This window comes from Mus caroli, chromosome 4 (genome assembly GCF_900094665.2).
Source record: "Mus caroli chromosome 4, CAROLI_EIJ_v1.1, whole genome shotgun sequence".
NCBI lineage: Eukaryota > Metazoa > Chordata > Mammalia > Rodentia > Muridae > Mus > Mus caroli.
The window spans coordinates 97,325,243-97,344,998 of record NC_034573.1 but is presented as its reverse complement, the minus strand read 5'-3'; the positions used below and the strand labels follow the sequence as shown (position 1 = coordinate 97,344,998).

At 47.1% G+C, this 19,756-nt stretch overlaps 1 protein-coding gene across 1 annotated transcript in view; it reads right to left on the bottom strand.

Moving 5' to 3' along the window:
* Window positions 1–1,333: 1,333 nt before the first annotated feature.
* The window catches only part of Plpp3 (phospholipid phosphatase 3), a 75,056-nt gene continuing 56,633 nt past the window's right edge, over window positions 1,334–19,756 (bottom strand). The window contains exons 5-6 of the mRNA XM_021160491.2: window positions 14,478–14,654; window positions 1,334–3,185 (exon numbers count right to left, since the gene is read on the bottom strand). Coding sequence (XP_021016150.1) covers window positions 3,060–3,185; window positions 14,478–14,654 — 303 coding nt within the window. The 3' untranslated portion in view covers window positions 1,334–3,059. The remainder of the gene's footprint in view (window positions 3,186–14,477; window positions 14,655–19,756) is intronic.

Here is a 19,756-nt window from a genome sequence, read left to right as displayed (position 1 = left end):
AGTGATCAAGGGGGAAAGGCCCCTTGTGGGTGGGACCATCTCTGGGCAGGTAGTCTTGGGTTCTATAAGAGAGCAGGCTGAGCAAGCCAGGGGAAACAAGCCAGTAAAGAACATCCCTCCATGGCCTCTGCATCAGCTCCTGCTTCCTGACCTGTTTGAGTTCCAGTTCTGATTTCCTTGGTGATGAACAGCAATGTGGAAGTGTAAGCTGAATAAACCCTTTCCTCCCCAGTTTGCTTCTTGGTCATGATGTTTGTGCAGGAATAGAAACCCTGAGTAAGACACAATGCCTGTTCCCATCCCCAAGTTTTGGGTGCACACTGCATGAGTTGCATTGGGTCACAGATTGCTCAGGTCCCTGGAATCTGAATCAGGTCCCAGCATAGGGGAATGGAGTAGCAGATGGAATTAAGTTTTCTAATGAGTTAACTTTAACATAGGGAGGTTATTTAAGATTATCCAGGGTTCAGGCAATTACCAAGATGCCACCTATGGAGGAGGAATAGGAGAGAACAAGAAGATCATCTGAGAAGAGGGCCACAGTCAAGGAATGCAGGTGCCTCGGGAAACTAGAGAAGGCAAGTGCTCCTTAGAGCCTACTGCCCAGGAGGATAACAGATTCGTTGTTGTCTCAAGTCACCTAGTTGCAGTAATTTGTAATTATTTTTACAGCAGCAAAAATAAGCTAATGTAAGGCCTGTCCTACAACCTACTGACCGGCTCTGAGAAAAGTTACCTCGTCTGCATCCCACAGCATCCCTCCTTGCTCAAGCTGAGAACTGTGTTGGGATGTAAAGGAATATCCAGATAGAACTGTCTGGCACGCAGGTGCACAACTCTCCTGAGTTTCCAGCTTCCCTTCTCCTTCTAGGTGGTGGCAGTGGTGGTGGTGTGGAGGGTGGGGGTGGTCACACAAGGCAGGAGAGCAGGAACCCAGTGCCCTGTCAATACAGAAACCCCTTCCTTTGAATATAGGCTGTGGGAAAGACTCTCCCTCAAGTTCCCCAAGCCCACCTTATCTAGGGAAGTCTCCATATCTATCTTTGGGGACCCACAGCTCCCACCTCCCCCATGAAAACACTGCAGAGTACAAAAGACCCTTTTAAGAGGCTGGAGATGAGAGTCAGCCTCCAGGATCGCTCTGCAAACAGGCTTCAGAGATGAAAGGACAGCTTCTACATCCCACCTCCGTCATGGCCACTAAACAATCAGGAGCTGGTGCCCCATTAAGGTAAGCCCACTCAGGCTTACCTTACCGCGGCAATACCCCCACCCTCCTTTCCGCAGATCCCAAAGCAGCATCCTTTTAACAGCTCAGGCACCAGTGCCTTGGTTAGTTGTGTTATGAGCTTTTATTTAAAAAGCACATTTAATACATGTTTAGTTTCTCAGATACACATTTTTTTACTTTGTATGCCACAAAAGTGTTTGAATATTATTCTCTTTACAAAACGGAATCTTACAAAAATACTGACAATTTAATGTTTTTATACAGTTTTTTTTCTCTAGTTGCAGTTATTTCATTGTAAAACAATGGCTACCACAGAACTATATCTTTAGTTGAGATTAAAAAAAAAAAAAAACAACTCAATGCTCCTTTAAGCAGCTAATGTAAATAACACAGGTCGAGACACAGTTTATAATCATAGTGGATATAACTAAAACTGTTTCAGAAATAATATCTTACATAGTTAACTTTTAATGTTTTATACAATATTTATATAATATTTATATATAAAATCATAGCTTGCTATATGTTGAAATGAAAGGACGGAGTCTGGGAGGGTGTAGATGTGGTCGATCCAGATGGTTACATGTAGCCCTTTGAAAGATTTGAAAAGCACTTCTTCTTTTCCTTCTTCTTTTCCTTGGAGGTTCAGTAGAAGGGTCCTTGTCTACTGTCTAGAGGGGGACCTTGCTTGGAAGGACACTTGTGGATGGAGGATGAGGAAAACTCTCTACACAGATTTAACCCATGTGTTCTGCCCAGCAGAACCCACCAAGAACTGCCCCAGGGCTCAACCCCGGGACAATAGTGCTCTACACAGCAAGATCAACTCCTGCAAAGACCCTCAGGGCTCCCTTATCTTGAAGGGTAGCCTTTTGGGCATGAGACCGTCTGCTACTCTGGCTCTCTCTGATCCCAAGGAGCCAAAAATGTTGGTTCATTTTTTTTTTTCATTCTGCCCTTTCCCTCTCTCCTTGTCTCTTTACTGAGGCTCTTTCAATCAGCCAAAGATTGACCAGGCCTGTGCATCCCTGGCCCTCACATGAAATCCTGGTCGGCACCCAGCAAGGATCTCAAGGGGAATATAGCAGTAACCAAAGTCTATGGGTTTCTACATGTGCAAGTGCCTGGTGATTGACCCTGCAATGGCAGTTCCGCGTCACAGTGTGGTGTGTGAGAAGACATCCTCTGTGTCTTCTGAACTTGTGCTATTTGTGAAGTTCACTCTTCCACAAAGGGTCTCCTAATCTCTAAAAGTGAGGGGCTGTGGTTGTTAGCCTGGGGATGGGGAGATGACAGAGGCCTCAGGTCTTGGGGGTTGGGATTCAGGATCTGATCACGGGACTGAAAAATTGTGTGCCCATTCCCGGAATTTCGAGGCACAAAAAAAGAAAAACTTCCTTGAATCAAAGTCACAGTAGAGTGGGGTGGGTAGAGGGGCTGATTCAGTGCTGGTTCGAGCCTTGTGTGCTACATAAGAGCTCCAGCTGTTCTGGCCTGGGATTTCTCAGGTCACAAAAGATGACCCCAGCCTCTGCTCAATTATTCTAGTGTTTTGCTCCTGACAAGCCCGTGCTCACTAGAACATGAACACTTAACTGGCTGCACAGCCAGCACTCAGGACTCCGGCACTGTTGTCTCCACACAGGCAAACAACCTATTTTGGAAGGCCACAAGATAAGGCTTTTTTTTTTCTTTTTCTTTAAATGTTTTCAAAATCCATCGGGCAAAAAGCTTTTCCCTACATTCTACTGTCTGATGAGATCGGAGAGCAGCAGGAACGTGCCATCAAGCAGTCGCTTCAGAGAAAGCGCTCCGGAGGCCGCAGCACCTACACCATGTTATGGTGATTGTTCCTGTCGATGATGTCAACGGGAGACAGGATCTCCCTCCTGATCGCAGGGGCGGGCAGTGAGAGGGTCGTCTTAGTCTTGAAGAGGTCAGACACGAAGAACACCTAGGGCACGAATCAGAGATCCAAGTCAGTAGATGCCTAATGTGGCGCAGGAACAGGCGACGAACACAGACGGGTGGCAAAGAGGGCCCGAATCTCAGCTTTTTAACTGGGGGAGGTCATACAGCAATCACGGTGCAGATAGGGAAACTGAGGCAACGACTTGCCTGGGCTATGAAAGAGCAAACCCTACTTTTATAGACTTTTAGTCAGTGCTTCAAATCTGCAGCTTAACATTTCTGATTTCTCAAGGGCTACATGTCATGGCAGATAAATTCCGCAGAAGGGACATGCTCATAACTGCTCAGCTATTAATCCACACTCCTTTCCTTTTTCTGACAAAGAAATCCAGAGTGAGACCAAAGGTGGGATGGGCCAGTGCAAACTCTGACCAGCAGGAGCCAGAACAAGAAGAGGCACGGTGAGTATATTTTCCCGAAAGCCCTATGATATCAACCATTGGAGAAGAGGGACGGGGTGGGGGAGTCAAGAAGCCTGGGTCTTGACACTGAGAGTCAGCAACTTACTGGGGAGAGAGGTCAGTGGACAAACCTCCTGCCCTCATTCCCAGCATTCTTCTCCCTCCCCAGCATTGTGACCTTGCTGAGTCTTTCTCATAATGATTGGGAAACAGTCATGAAACACCCACTTACAAGATGGCTCAGATGGGGTTGCTGTCTGGGAGAAGCTTCTGATGAGAGTCAAGAACCTGATGAGCTACTGGAGCAAGACGGGTTGGCTTCCCATCGGGGAGCAAAGTAAATATGCAGAATCTGCCCGAGAGATTCGGCAACAGACAGGGGTTTATACGAAATAACCCATTGTGATTGGACAACTGGATTCATACTGGGATTGAAATATGAAATACATAAAGATCCTGGCTGGGGACACAGTTCACTGGTGCCTATCTAGCAGTCAGGAAGCCTAACAGCCTGATCTGTCACAGACAGACAGACTGACAGACGGTGACACACACACACACACACACACACACACACACACACACAGGTTTCTGTGTCCTTCAGCTTTCTGAGCGGGAACTGTTTTTGCACTGCCCACTGTGACACAGGCACTGTGACTTCATTCTGACCACTTACTATGAAAAAACAGTTCTTAATTAGAATTTGCTAAGCCGGGCCCTGGCAACAGTTAGGCCTTGGACTATTTGCTGAACTAATATCCTTCTTGTATTTCTACCCACCATGGGGCAAATACAGAAGAGAACAGTTCTTCTTCCCACAAATGGTCATCTTCTCAACCGATGGGGCTCATGCCCACTATGCACTAATATTTCTGTTTCCTGCATGGTCTCAAAAGGCTTGTACTGTCTGGAATAAAGTTCAATAAGATGTATCTTTTCTTTTCTTTTTTTTTTTTTAAGATTTATTTACTTATACGAACACACTGTTGCTGTCTTCAGACACACCAGAAGAGGGCATCAGATCCTATTACACATGGTTGTGAGTCACCATGTGGTTGCTGGGAATTGAACTCAGGACCTCTGGAAGAGCAGTCAGTGCTCTTAACCTCTGAGCCATCATCTCTCTAGCCCCAAGATGTATCTTTTCTTAGTGCTCTGGACTGGAGCATGGTTACTGGAGCTAGACTAAACCACGTGTTCTCATGTTTGCAAAGATTTGCTTCCTGTGGTTATTCCAGCTCCTTATTACATTGCCTATAGTACTTGGTTTCTGTGTAGACGTCAGGTACTCAATACGTGTGTGTTGTTGCTGAATTTATCAAATGCTCTCTACTTTCTGGGAAGCAAGCATTGTGGCTTTGGACCACAAGTGCATACGCGACTGAACACTGTGGGAGGTGGGGGTAGGAGCACATACTCAAAAGCCACAAACACCCAGTCAAATGATACCATGCCAACTTGAGCCAGACCCAGCAGCATCCTGCCTAGCGCTGCACTTTGCCTTGGGCGTGGCTTGAGGCTACACAAACACTTTTTTTGGGAATCAGGAAAGATGGTCTTGTCAAGACTCAAACAGGGTTCAATCTTCCTGATGTCTGAATAGTGGAACCCAAAAGAGAACCATTTAGAAGACTCTTGGCTTGGAGCATCCACTTCCTACTGAAGATTCTCCACCCAGAAAGGAAAGCAGAAGGGCCAGCTTGGGATGGCTCTGCTCAGATTCAGATCTGTGGCTGGACCACAAGGAAAACCCATTGCCAACGGATAGCCCTGCTCCAGTGCTCCTCTGCTGCCTCCAAGAATGAACAAGAAGTAAAGTCTCAACAAGTGAAAAAGTGAGATCCCCCACAAAGCCAACCCCCAAAGAAGGGTCTAGATCACACTGCCTAGAGCACTTGCTTTCAATTTCATTCTAATTCTTGGAATTTTATAAACTACCAATTTTGAGAGGGAAGAATGAATACAATCAATAAACACTCACTAAACTCATAGTATGTGTTGAGTCCCAGAAAATTAAGACAGAGGTCTTTGCTCTCCGGGAGTTCAGAGATCAATGGGGTAGGGTGGGGGTGTGAGATGAGCCAGGTAAATAGCCAACTATATAATACTGTGGTTAAAAACAAAATTAGAATGTACTTTATTTATTTACTCTGTGTCCACGTGTACAAGCATGTGCATACTGCAGCATACATGTTGAGGCCAATGGACAACTTGTAGGACTTGGTTCTCTCTGGGTCTCAGGTATCAAACTGAGCTCGTTAGGTTGGGTGGCAGGTTCCTCTATCAGCTGAGGAGCTCATGAGCTCCCACAGTGCTGTTTTAAGGACTATAATATAAGGAAGCACAGAGAATGCAGCGTTTAGCTCAGACATGATAGGCTGAGGATGGGCCTTGAATGCGGGCTCCATGGATGGATATTTGAGCTTGGCTTTGAAGGCTCAGGGGGTGGTGGCCAGGGGGTGAATGGCATCAAAGCTATCATAGGCAGAGATCACAGCCTGCAAAGACTCAGAAGTTAAAGCAAAATGTTTAGGAATTGGAGAAAGCTCAGTAGGGCTAAGGCAAGGAGGTCAATGAGGCTGGAAAGAAGAGGATCCTATCTTTGGGCATATTGAGACATCTTTTGACTCCAGAAATCACTGTTAAGTGAAGCATCATCACACTGGAAGACAGGGCATCTAAGATGCTAGTATGTTGGGCAGCATGACTGAAAAAGGATTGCAGTGTCTAGGAGGGGCAGTGAAGACAAGGAGGTGGATTCGGAGCTGCTGAGGGTGGAATTCCAGCCGACAGAGATGTGGGTGTGGACTTCGAGAGAAGCATTGGCTTTCTTCTAAGTTCTGTTTCAACTCCATCAACCTTAGCACCGGTTATCATGAGAACTCTTAAAACTGGCGTGATTCTGTTGGGCTCCAGCCTTCTAATATCTTGGCTCCCCAAGGTATTGTTTTAGGGAAGTGATTCTGACCTACTGCTAAGTCCCAATGTTTGGCCATTCTGTGATCGGATGCAAGGGCGGAAGATGGTTTACTTACACAAACACCCTGGACAATATCACCCTTCCTCCAGCAGCAAGACTACACACAAACAAGGAGGCTCTAGGAATCCCACTCACACGATGAGGAGATAAGAAGCTCACAGTGTGAGGCCCCTTGCAATGCCTGCTCTGTACTGCTCTCTGGCCACTGCCTACCTGTCTCCTACTTCCTCCTATCCAACCAGAGGTACTGGTCAGAAAGCTTTACTCTTTAAAGTAAATGGACTTGTGTCTCAAATCCAAGCCTTGCCATTACAGGGGACACAATACCTAGCTCGGGAGTTACAGGGTACAAATGTGGGACAGTGCAGGGAAAAACTAAGTGTCAGCCATCATCAATGGCTGGTGCATTCACTGCCTAGTTATATAAAAATTATTTTCTCTGTGGGAAGGCAAGTAAGAACTAGGAAAAGAAGAAAGGTAGGCACAGCGATATATGTCTTCAACCTCAACACTCAGAAGACTGAGGCAGGAGGATCACGTTTAAAGCCAGTTTCTGCTATGTATGTAACAAAACAATGTCTCGTGTATGTGTGTGTGAGTGTGTACATATACATACATATGAGACTCATATACACGTATGTATACAAATACATACACGAGAGAGAGAGCACACGTGAGTCTGCACGTGCAGACTCCAGCTGGTTACAGAGCCGAGTAGTCAGTCAGGAGCTTTCTGTAAGGTAGATAGGATCTACTTGCAAAGGCCTACAATTTCTAGAGCTATCTTGAGGAGTGAGTCAGCATAGTGGCAAAAGTCTGTTTTTGATGTCTCATCACAAATCTTCACCTGCTGTGGAAAGAGATGGCAGCCACCCCTAGGGCACACACAGCCCCATCCTGCTGGGATGTAGCCTAGCAAGAGATCAATAAGACCCATGCAGACCAGAAGCCAGAAGTCGGTCCTCAGCCCAGCTTCTGCTTGCTTCCACGGCAGTGGGTGGCTTAGTCAGCAAACGTTGCAGAGGCTTTTGGCTCGGAGCACATAGTGACAGCAAACTTGACTTGCAGTGCTCAGGAATCCTTGAGGGTTTCAACTCTGCAGACTACGTAAGTGAGCCCCTTGAAGATAGGAATCACACCGGTTACACACTGAGACTTTTAGAAACCTCACCACGTCTCCATACCAGCATGGGACGGATAACATAAAAGCAAGAGAATTTTAGAATCTCAGATGCAAAGGAAAACAAGAGCTGTCTGTCTGGTCAGGGATTTTGCCAAGTGCAGTCCTTTAACCCTCCTGTTTCAGAATCACTTTGCAAGAGAGCAGATGTCTGAGAATCTGCGGGTGGCTTGGAATGTGCACTTTACTCAACTTTGTGGCGATCTGTGGTATAGACTAAAGCTGAGAGAACAGCAGTGGACAGTATGGGAGGGCGATGGAGGAGCTCAAACCCTCTACCTGCCATCCTCAGGGCCTCGAGGCTTGTATCCTGGACATAGTAGCTCCTTCAACTCCACGCTGGGATCCACCACAATTTCTTTCACCTCTCATTGGTCCCTCAGTCTGTACAGTTAATAACCTTCCATTTTGCTGTTACAACACAGGCTTTGATGTGTGGTTCTCTAAATGCTCTATCATGCTTCCCTTTCTAGACTGTGAGCTACTCCAAGGCAAGGAGTTGTGTTGAGTCATTCTGGCCGCCTCCCGGATGACTGCAGACACCAGAGCTGCCTCTCTTCTGCCTACACTTGCAGAAGTGTGCCTTGGCCTAGGGATTTCCTTTCAGGTTTCTAGTGTTCCACACAGAGCTGTCTCTCAAACTGAGTAGAGAATCTTCTTTGGGGAAGAAAGCTCCAGGAACTGGCGCAGCCTCGTGGCCCAGTAACAGTAAGGACTGTATAATGAATGACAAAGTATCTTTGGCAGCCTAGTCTTTTGACTCCAGGGGAGTTACTCAATTCGCAGTCATTGCTTTTTAACCTCGATAAAAGGCTTTCGGTGGCTGCTGGCACCTGGGATTTGCTAGTGTCTGTGTTAGCCTGGTGCATCTGAGAGGGACCATGATGGGCTAGGAGCTTGCTGCTGTGTGATGCTCAGCCGGCAATTACAACCTGTTTCTCTTGATGCAGCACAGAATTGAACCTACTTGCCTTGCATTTGTGTACAACTAGTACTTAAACAACAACAACAACAACAACAAACAGGACTGGAGAGATGGCTCAACAGTTAAGAGCACTTGCTCTTTGTCTGGGGACCCAGGTTCAGTGCTCAGCATATATAAATTGCCCTCCAGTTCCAGGTGATCTGACACCTTCCCCTGTCCTCTCAGGGCATGAGGCACCCATGCAGTACACAACATACATGCAGGCAAAATACTCCTACACATAAAATAAAGCTTAAAAGTTAAGGATATCTATATCTATATCTATCTATCTATCTATCTATCTATCTATCTATCTATCTATCTGTAGCATGCACTTGCTCTCTCTTGCAAGAGAGCAGAGTTTGGTTTTCAGCCCTCATACCTGTGCCCACCTAGTGGACTCGCTCATGTCCAAGTCGGCTCCAACCATACCACTGTCTAGCCGTTAGTAAGTTACAAGAGCATCTATAGGTCACCAACAGCATTTAAAAAGATAAAATAGAAAACGTTAGACAGGACCTGCCAACATGCCAAATAGCAAGCAGCAAGATACAACTGCCTCCTCTGGGTTTCGATTTTCTCCCTCTCAGCAAAGGAACAAAAAAAAAAAAAGGAGATTCTTAATGAACTTTGCAAACTATGGAGTGCTGTAACGATACTGTTACCATCTCCTGATTTCTGCCTTGGCTTCCTTTCCCTGCCACATCTACGTTCCCGCCGACCTGATAGCGGAGAACTAGGTTGCGAGGTCAGCGCTGGGCATCACTGTCAGACTTCTGCTCAGGGGATGTGGGTGTCATTTCTTCCATCCCTCTTGACTCTGGCAACACTGGAATACACCCAGAGGGAGCAGGTAGGAATCTCCTACTACAAGAGGAAGAAGTCTTACAAATTCCAGGGTCAGAATGCAGTACCCTTGGTACTGCAGGTTTTACCCCTGAAACAACATAGTGACCTGGAATTGGTTCTGACTCTGTGTGGACTTGGGTGTGTCCTGGGCTCTCCTCACTGAGCTTCCTCTCACAAGGCTGCCGTGGCCCAGCTCTTCCTCACGTGAGCATTCTTGCCCCTCACTCTTCCCAAGGTCACTGCTCTGGGGCAGAGACAAAGAATGCCCTCGCCCTTCCCTGCATCCTGGAGGAAGATAGCAGGCACAAAAGAGCAACTGCTAGTGGGGGGCCACACCCCCAGGAAGAGAAAACCAGGAAAGACTGCTGTGTGTTTATAAAACTTGGGAGCAGCTGCTTCCTCTGCAGAACCCATAGCCATGGGGGCCTGGCCCTCCTCTGACCCCTCTCAGTGCCCCCCTAATTTACCATCTGTTAGAGGGTCAGTAAGGAGGTGACCAGATATGCAAGTTGTCACCAGACAGGAAACCAACCGATGTCCGCCCCTCTGTCCCACTGCCTGGCTGAATTCAGGTAGAGGTTTGAATCTTTGGTAGGGAGAGCTGTGCAGGTTGGAAGAACAAGGGTCTGTGCATTTGGCTCTGTCTGTCTGTCTGTCTGTTGTGTGCACCGGGAGGTCTAGTCTCTGCAAATGAAAGATAACGCGTGTGTCTGGCTCTGGGTGTGTCTGGGCTGTGGCCTTCGGCTTTGTTCTTCTGTTCACATCCTGCAAAGGTGTGCCTTGGTGTGCTGTCCTGCCTGAGTTCTAGCATCTGTACAAGTCCAAGGCACTGTGTAGACTGCGTTTCATTAGGTGCCAGAGTCCCTTTCTGGAAAGCCTTCAGTGAGCAAGCAAACTAAACCCACACTCCCTGTGCACGCCACTTTTGCCTAGACAAATCTGCTTGCTGTGAAAAAGCCAACCTCCTCAGACTTGGATGAAAGTGCTGGCTCTCAGCCTGCTGTCCAAGGCCATGCAGGAGCTGAACCATGAGTAGGGTAACACTGAACCACTGGTGGGCTTAAGGATGATCCCCAAATTTAGGACATGTTTAGGAAGATTGCTCCACCTGAAAGAGCAGGCCCAGCTTGGGTACACAAACACTGTCCCAGAGAATAACCTCTGTGCAAAAAGATGGACTGACAGATAAAGAGCCAAGGCTCAGAGGAGAAATCCCACCCAACGCCACACCCAATTCATCACTCATGATTGCCCCAAGGTTGATCAACCAACAATGAATGTCAGCTATGACACTAGGCACCCAGAATAACCACAAGACTGAGCTATGGATTCTGGTGTGAAGGCATTAGCAATCTAGTTGAGCAGACAGACACATGAGCAGGTAAAGAGCAGAAGAGGCCAAAGCCATGACAGCAAAGCATTGGGAACACTAAATGAAAGTTGGGCAGTTCTAGCTTTAGGGATGGGGAAGGTATGACGAGATGAACACTAGTCTCTCAAATGTATCCAGAAGCCACTCTCCCGACCTGACTAAATAGACTTTGCTGATGAGATTAAGGTATGGCCATGGAGATGAACGCATGACTCTGGGTTATAAATGCAATCACAGGACTGAGGAGGGGCGGGCAGGGAGAGAGGCCCTACACCAAGGAACACGGGTAGCTATAAAAGGCAAGAAAATGCTCCATTTGGCCTCTTCCTGGAACACAGCCTTTTCTACACCTTGATTATGGCCTAGAAAGACTCAGTTTTGATTCCTGAGTCCTGGGACTTAAACATCTGTACTGTAGATTAGGCTCACTTGTTACAGCAGCTATGAGTGACTCATACAAGAGGGTTCACCAGAGAAGAACTGGACTGTGCTCTGTCAGGAGTAGGAAGCTATCTAGAGCAAGGACTCTGTTGTAAAATAAGAAGCTTGGCATTTCTGCAGGTGAGAGGAAGGGGACGGGAGGTCTTCGAGTGTTGGCTTTGTGTCAGACTGTTAAGAGTCACCTCTGGCTTCTATATGTTTTCTCTGTGTGCCTTAATCCCTGACTCCTGTGTTTTCATCTTTAATAAAAACAATTGCTACAGTTAACAATCCACAGGTGTTAGCGAACCCACACCTCTGCTTGGGCCACCAGAGGCCACACAGGCTTGGCAGGAGAGGTTTTCTGGCAGAGGGGGAAATAGATTCTGAGCACCCTGTGGCCTAAGTGTTATTGCTGTATCTCTCTGGAACCTTCTGACCCAGGAAGATGTCACTGTGTGTTAAGAACCTTGACTACATGGTGGCACCCACCTGCAATCTCAGCACTCAGGAGACAGGGGCATGTGAGTCTCCATGAGTTTGAGTTTGAGGCCAGCCTGTTCTACATAATGAGTCCCAGGCCAGGTGTGGTTACATAGTGGGATCCTGTCTCAAAAATACAATAATATTAAAGAAATAGATATCACAAATGTACTGCATTCATAAGTGAGAAGAACACATGTTTTCCTCAGGACTTGCTGGACTTAAGGGACACCTCTAATCATATGACATAAGCAAAGCAGAGGTGGGACACCACAGCCCAGAACACTAAGGCTCCATTGCGTGTGAGAGCTGACAGAGCTGAAACCCTATCAGGCAAACAAATGCCCTCCATCCTCTCAAGCCAGTCTGGGGCCTAGACACTCAGTGCCCTCATCAGACACCACCTTGAAGACCAGCCTCTCTGAGTCAGCCCAGTAGCTGGAGTTCAGTGTCTGTCTCCCCTTGTAATCAAAACCAGTACCACACCATCGGGCGGGCATCTCTCAGTGGGAAAGAACATGCTGGCTTCCTTTGTCCCTGCTGTGCATTCCCAAACTCTCACACTGAGCAGCCGGCCACAGCTTCCAGAGACTTCTCTGCCTGGGCCTGTCAGATGGTTTAAGCAAAACAAATCCCTCAGTGCTGTGCTTCTAAGCTAGTGGGACCAGGAGGTCCTGGCTGTGTACCAGGTGGAGTTTGGTATCTAAAGAAAAGCAATCAATTAGACCGAGCCCCTGTCACCCCATGTTGACAGATAAAAGGGCAAAAGACAGGGTAAGATTTCTGTCACCCCTTCCCAAACTGTCCCCTTGGTGAAAAGAAAACTTCAGACTCAAGAGGCTAACCAGATCAGCACAAGGCTTGGGAAGGCCCCTACAAAACACTTAAATGACACTCTTTAAAACAGCTGGCTACACCATTTCTGCCTAAGGTAGCTCAGACTGGCCTAGTGTCTGGTGCCCCTTCCCCCAGTGCTAAGCACAGAGGGCATTGGCTGTGAGTCAGTCTCAGAGCAGCTCTTTGGCCTTGGGGGAGCGAAGTCATCTCTCCAAGCCTGGGTTGCTTCATCTCTGCAGTGGCGCCATGTGCCCAAAAGAAATCACAGGGCAAAGCATGCAGGGAGGTGCCAGGCAACAGTGGGCGCTCTACAGACTCTGGGTTCAACTTCTCAGGCCAGTGTGCCAGAGCCAAACAGGATAAAGGCAAACTCACAGATTTCCTTCTGGAAAAGCAGCTTTCATTCTCCCGAATTCTGTCTAATTGCTCACGGCCAGGGCCCCATAGTTATAGTATGAAAGAGAGGAAGGCTGGGAGTGATCCCCCACACCTTTTAATTGTTTAAGTTGGGGGGTAAGGGAGACTTCAATGAGGGCAGTGACCCACTCTCACAAGAAGATGCCCAGAAGCAGGTCCCATGGGCTGCCCTCCTGCTGAGAGCAAAGCCCAGGAAGGTACAGGCAGCAAAGAGTTACCCTTCTGTGCAAGTACCCACACTCCCACTATCATCACATATGAAATGGCCAGGCACCAGAGGACAAGCTGGAGGGTGACAGCTGTTCTGGGTAACAACACACACACACACACACACACACACACACACACACACACACATTGAGAGAGAGAGAGAGAGAGAGAGAGAGAGAGAGAGAGAGAGAGAGAGAGATTGTAAGAGAGAATGAATAAGAGCACTGAAGATACCATCATCAAAACAGCCAGGTATCCTACACCTAAGCTAGCAGGTAGATCAGGTCCTTCTTTCACTAGTGTCTACACTGAGCACCCTTACTTCATCTCTGTGACGCTGACCATACTGTGTACAACCTTTGCTGAGCTGCCAAGGGTCCATATGTCCAATGCAGTCCTACATTGCCCTCGGGACTTCCTATGGGATTGGACTGGGCACCTCGAAGAAGGGCTCAAGAAAGCTCAATACCAAAGTTTGTACAGAGCAGCATCTAGAATACGGAAAAGAGGCAGGAAAGGCAGGGAGATGGAGGCTCAGAGAAATGGAAAGCCTGATCCTACCTTAATTGGCAATCAGGGTGAAACATGTAAAAAAGCAATCTCTCTGTGTTGGGGGAAACCAACATGTTCCCACACCAAGTCCAGTCTCTATGGAATTTTGATGATATGCAAGGGTCTGGGCCAGGGGCGGGCTCCTCCTTCAGCAAACCTTTGGTTCTCCAGTTGACACAGACCAAGGTTCCTGGCCATCACAGAAGAGTGTAGAGATTTCTCAAGAAGTGGAGAACAACCACTGACTAACTAGTGTCCCACCAAAGCAGGCTGCGTCAGGGGACTGTCATTCTGTAGGCACTCACATGCGTGCTTGTGCAACTTTCCAGTCTGCTGTGGTCACGTACACATACATAAGTGGACAATGTCTAAGCTGCCTTCTGATCACAGCATTCTACAAGACAAAACTTGTGCTCACAGAGAAGAGGATTCACAGAACCTATTAAACGATTGCCATCTACTGATGGGATCCTGGAGCCTGAGGCTCTTGGGACACTAAGAAGAGACTACTTGGAATGAAGATTCAACGGCTTTAGTCACTGGGCTGGAAACATTTAACAGGCATCAGTTCAGGGCTCTGTACGAGTGCCAAGGACAAAGGGGTACTTACTATGCAGCAGGCCACCAGAGCTCCTTGGGCAAATCCTGCCAGGACATCGCTAGGATGATGCTTGTAGTCAGATACCCGTGACAATCCCGTGTAGAAGGCCATCATGAGCAAAGTGAACTGCAGGAGGGGGCGGAGCAGTCGGGCCCCGCGCCAGGTGAAGCGGGCCTGGAGGTAGAGCTGAAGGAAAGAGAGAAAAGACACCCTCAATGACTTCTCATTCACAGACACTAGACCACTAGGCTAGTGTGCTCCACATTCCTGCCAAATGGAACCATCTAGATGTGGTGTGGTATACGGTGTACAGAGCACTTAACTCGGACACGATGCCCCACCGGGAAATGCTGATCTTCAGTTTTTATAGCATAAAATTTTGATTTTTCTTTTAAGAGATGAGCTATGGAGACTTGAGTAAGATAGTACCCATGAATGTTTTCTTTACATACTGCTGGGCACACAGTAAGCATTTAATAAATATGACTTTCCCCTTACCCTCTGGATCTATACTACTTATAGAACAGTATCCAAGGCCAGCAAAGGCTTTGTTGTGGGATTGATGTCAATTTACACATTTGTGAGTTTTCTCCGGGATTACAGCTGCCTAGTCCCTAGGGACCAGCCGGTCACTGCAACAGCAAGGACATACCAATGAGGCTGCTCTGATGCTCTCAACAAGGGCATGTTTCTGCTTTGAAAGAAAGCAACTCTATCCAAGAGAAGTTTCTAAGTCACCAGGAGGAACCTGGATTCTGAATGATCAAAAGGAAGAAATATAAAGCAGCCAAACAATGCCAGAGAACTTTCAAGGGAAGACTGAGAGATATTGCACTGGGTAGGGAAGAAGAGGAACCCTGAGGAGAAATGGAAGAAAATGACAAGGGGGAAAAAAAAATACAACTCAGACACCCCCTCTGGCCCAAGGAAAATTGAAATGACGTCAGCTGGGTATTGTCCCCTCGAGTTATCTCGCTAGAGCTTCCGCTTGAACCTCTGGGCACAACCTACTTCCCAGGTTCCTGTGGGAACTTGGGAAATGAGGGGGAAGAATCAAGAGGAACAAGGGGGAACTTCCGTCTACAAATCAAAGCAGGGGAGAGGCCGGGACAAGGAAGAGCAAGAAGGAGGGGCTGCTAGGCACAAGGCAGACCTGTGGTGGGGGCAAAGGCCGGACCTCCCTTCCAGAGACAATGGGACACTTTCCTTTTGGTGGTCAGGAAGGAGCATGCCAAGAACCAGGGAGCCAGACTGAGGGGATGGAGAAGGGAGGGACAATCCCAGAGCACTTGAGCTATGCAGGAGCAATGTCTAGGACAGAACCTTTAACTACCCACAGAAAACAGCAGGTGGCTCTACTATTATTTCAACCCAATGAGTGTAATAGGAAAAAAAAAATCTAAAAACTAGTAAAACTAGTAAGAGTATACACTGTTGTTGGCTGCTAGTTTTTTCTTTTTTAATCAATGGCTTTCTCATCTATCATCAATAACCAGTTAAAAATCTAAACGCAAAAATATTATAAAAATAACAACAATAAAAATTCCCACACACTACCACTCCAAAGGCAAAGACAATTAACACAAATGAATGTACCCAAAATTTCATGAAATAAAGGACACTTGGAATAGAGTTAGAATCTTTGTTTATAAGAACAATGAATGTATATAAATTCAAGTAGAATTTAATGCACATTCTAGAATACCTGAAAAATAAAACTAGAAATTTCATTCTCAAGAAAAAAAATCCCAGAGAACAGACCCATGGACGGGCATATGCTATGGCAGGTGTCAATGACAAAGAAATGGGAAGGCATCTCTACTCGGTGTACAATTATGGCCACAGTAAGTGTAGACTGATGTTTTGAACAGACACTGTTAAAGGAGGTAGAGGGTGGCTAGGGTCATTGCCAAAGGCAAAGGATGTTGGACTTGAACCATCAAGATAGAAGACATTTTAATGGAAGTTAAGGGAGACTGGTAGGGGCTGTGACTGCATAGGGTATATGGAGAAATATGGTTGAGAGGGCCTAGGGGGTCAGGCCAGGGAACCTGCCTTCTGCTAGGCAGACCACGTTCTCTTGAGCTGTATTCCATGCAATACTAAGGGTCTCACAAGACTGGAGAACGCACTAGACCAAGTCCTTAATATAAAATTACCAAAGGCTTTGAGTCCTTCGGGGGAAAGACCCACATAGCCTGAAATTACTCATTTTAGAGAATATCTTCCTATTAAAGGAAAAAAGCATTGGCAATTATGAAAATTGGTTTTAAGTAAAGCACTCAGTTTGATGAAAAACTAATCTAGATGCTTTGTAAGGAGTATAGGCAGGGTTGGGTTACCATAGGCACTGTAAATGTCAGAGCAAATCTAAAGCCTTTGGCCATGGGCTACTACATTTATGCTTCAATACTTTGATATGATGAACCAAAAGATCCTGCCCTTAGCCCAGCATGGTATCTATAGTCCAAGCAGACAGCCCAGGCAAGGGGATTATGAGTTTGAGGCCTGCCTGGACTATAGTGTCTCTCTCACTATGGGGGTGGGAATGGTCTCTCAGCAACTCAAAACAAGTTCAAGGAAGAATGGACATTCTGGGTACCCACTCAGGTTTGCCTTCTTCAGCTACTCTTGGTGATGGACAGGAGAGAGGTGGATAACAACAGAAAGAACACAGATTTTAATCAGAAAGCCCTCTGGAGCCTATGGTTCCTCTCAGGTGAAGGAGAATAATAACCATGGCCTGAGAGGCAGCAGTACGGATGGTGGACTACACAGAGGGCACAGACACGGAGGGCACAGCACAGCACACAACTCAGTAAGTACAAGCTTTGATTCTTACAAATAAAACACTTAATTAAAAAGAATAAATATTTAGAATGCAAAAAAAGTTTTTATTCTTGTTGGGCAGTGGTGGCGCAGGTCTTTAATCCTAGCACTTGGGAGATAGAGGCAGGTAGATTTCTGAGTTTGAGGCCAGCCTGGTCTACAGGGGTGGAGGGATAATTTTATTCTTTAACCACTTTTCTTTAAGTAGCTCTAAGAATTTTCAGTTTCCTTCACTGAAAAAAATCTACAGACCTTGGAAAGCGCTCGTGCAGAATCCCACCCTTTCCTTGCTTGCTGCCTGCCCACTTAGGTCACAGGCCTTGGAAGCCAGGGTGGGGCAGAGGAAGGGTGGGCTTCCCAACCGGACAAGGCTACATCTCCCCTGCCACTGACTCAGAGGCTTCAGGCTGGGGCTCCAGAAAAGAAAAATCTCTTAGAGGAGCGGAACTCAGGGAGGAGACAGGCATCAGAATAGCTCCAGGAAGAGAGGAAGGGAGTGCTTGTGAATGAGACCGAAGTGTTGGCCATGGGAAAAGAATTCCTCACAGGGACTGGGACTGACAGCCAGCAGACCGACAGTCAGCACTGCCTCCATATCCATCAGGAACTGGAACACTGTGGAGCAAAGGGCTTGTGGTCAGGGATGACCCTGATGACCACGATGGGGACACTCCTTTGCCTTGACACATGGGTTATTCAATGACCATGACAATCTTTCCAAAACCAATAAATTACTAAAGACCGACCTTGTGCAGCGACCTTCTACCCAGTGGCTGCTTTTGATCTGAAGTTAGTTAGGCAACGGCAGGAGGTAGGAGGCTTTGTGGCACCCCTACCAGCTCTACCACAAAATGGATGGGATCTTCCTGTTTAGCCTAGTTCACAAGCACCAACCCAGGACTGTGGTTCTGGTCTCGAGAGGTTCTCTAGCCTGGAGCTTAGGGGCAGCAAGGACTTCTGGAGGCTCCCCTCATTCCCAGTTCATGGTACAGGTCCAAGCTACCCAAGAGGAGGACAGTAAACCTTGCTGGCATGGCGCTGCCAAGTGTGCCTATGATCCTGAGCCAAAAGAGACTCTCCCAGTATCAGGGAGAGTCTGAAAGAGCTTCAGCAAGGACCTCGGCACTCCAAAACAGCAGCAACAACAACAGTAACAGTAAAAACAATCAAGTTGCATAGGAAAGGACTGAGGAGAGCTGAACAAAACCAGTTAGTTACCCTGATCACAACCAACCTGCTCCCGACATCTGATCCTGCCTGTGTTTGTTTCTCTTTGTGAAGGGTTCTGAGCTGAAGAACTTGGTGCTCAGAACCCAGGGGCTAAGCATTACTGGGACACTGTGATGGACACTGTGCAAGAGCACAGTTCTGCAGTGAGAGCGAGATTCCACATGTGAGCCTGGCTGGGTCATCCTGCTTTCCTGAAGTCCCATTTTTGTGTCAAGCCTGAGAGCTGCTCATTTTTTTTTTTTAATGCTGCAAGTGTGCATCATGTTCCAAAACTGGAAAGACGTATCAGTGAAATCTGGTTTGTTTCAAAAAGTAACAGAAATAACGATACCCCTGCATCCTAACAATTTTTCTTGCTGGTGCTAAGATTGTGCGTCTAGTTGCTAAGACAGAACTGGGGTTGTGGGAAGGATAATAGTAAAGGTGTGTGTCTGCCTCCCTTCCCCACGGGAATGCACATGGAACCTTGGCATCTATATCATACTCCAAAAATGGAGTTCTTGCCCTGGTCCTAGCTTCAAAACTGGGATCCTGCAGAGCTGGAATTCCTTATACAAGACCTCCTTATACCGAGTTCTGTCTACCTGGGTGCTGCCTACCTGGGTGTGAGCCCTGCTCTCGGCCTCTCTAATTCTTGCTAAGTCATTGGTGGTGACTTTCGGCACTGTGATCTGCATACTGGAGAAACAGGTCCGTACAGTCCTCTCCCTTCCTTTCCACTGCTCTTGGGACAGGTGGCTTAAGAGAGAAAAGGCAGTTTGTCCTCCTGGGGTTCCTAACTAACCTTTTTCTGAGAGGCAGGATAGGTCAGCCACACCCAGAGTGAGAAACTTTCCTGCTCTCCAGTCTCCTCCTTGGCTACCTCCTGGCCCTGACTCCTGTGCTTGGCAGAAGGCCACATGATACAAACCAGAGCTTCCCTCTGGAGAGTTATTATTCAACTGCTTGGAAGACAAAAGATTTTTTTTTTTTACCTGACCCTTTCTTCCTTTCCAGGAAATCAAATCTCATTTTCCATCATTATCAAGGGGAAGGAAAGGAAGTGAGTGTTCTGCCAAGCACTGAGTTAGACAGTGAGGTAGACGTTTAATAACCTACAACCACCACCATCATCATGACAGGTGGACACCAGGGTGCTATGGCACAGATGAAGAGACCCACACAGAAGAGGCCATGTTGCTCAAGGCAATAGGGAGCTCCAAATTAAAAAAAAAAAAAGCCTTTCTGAA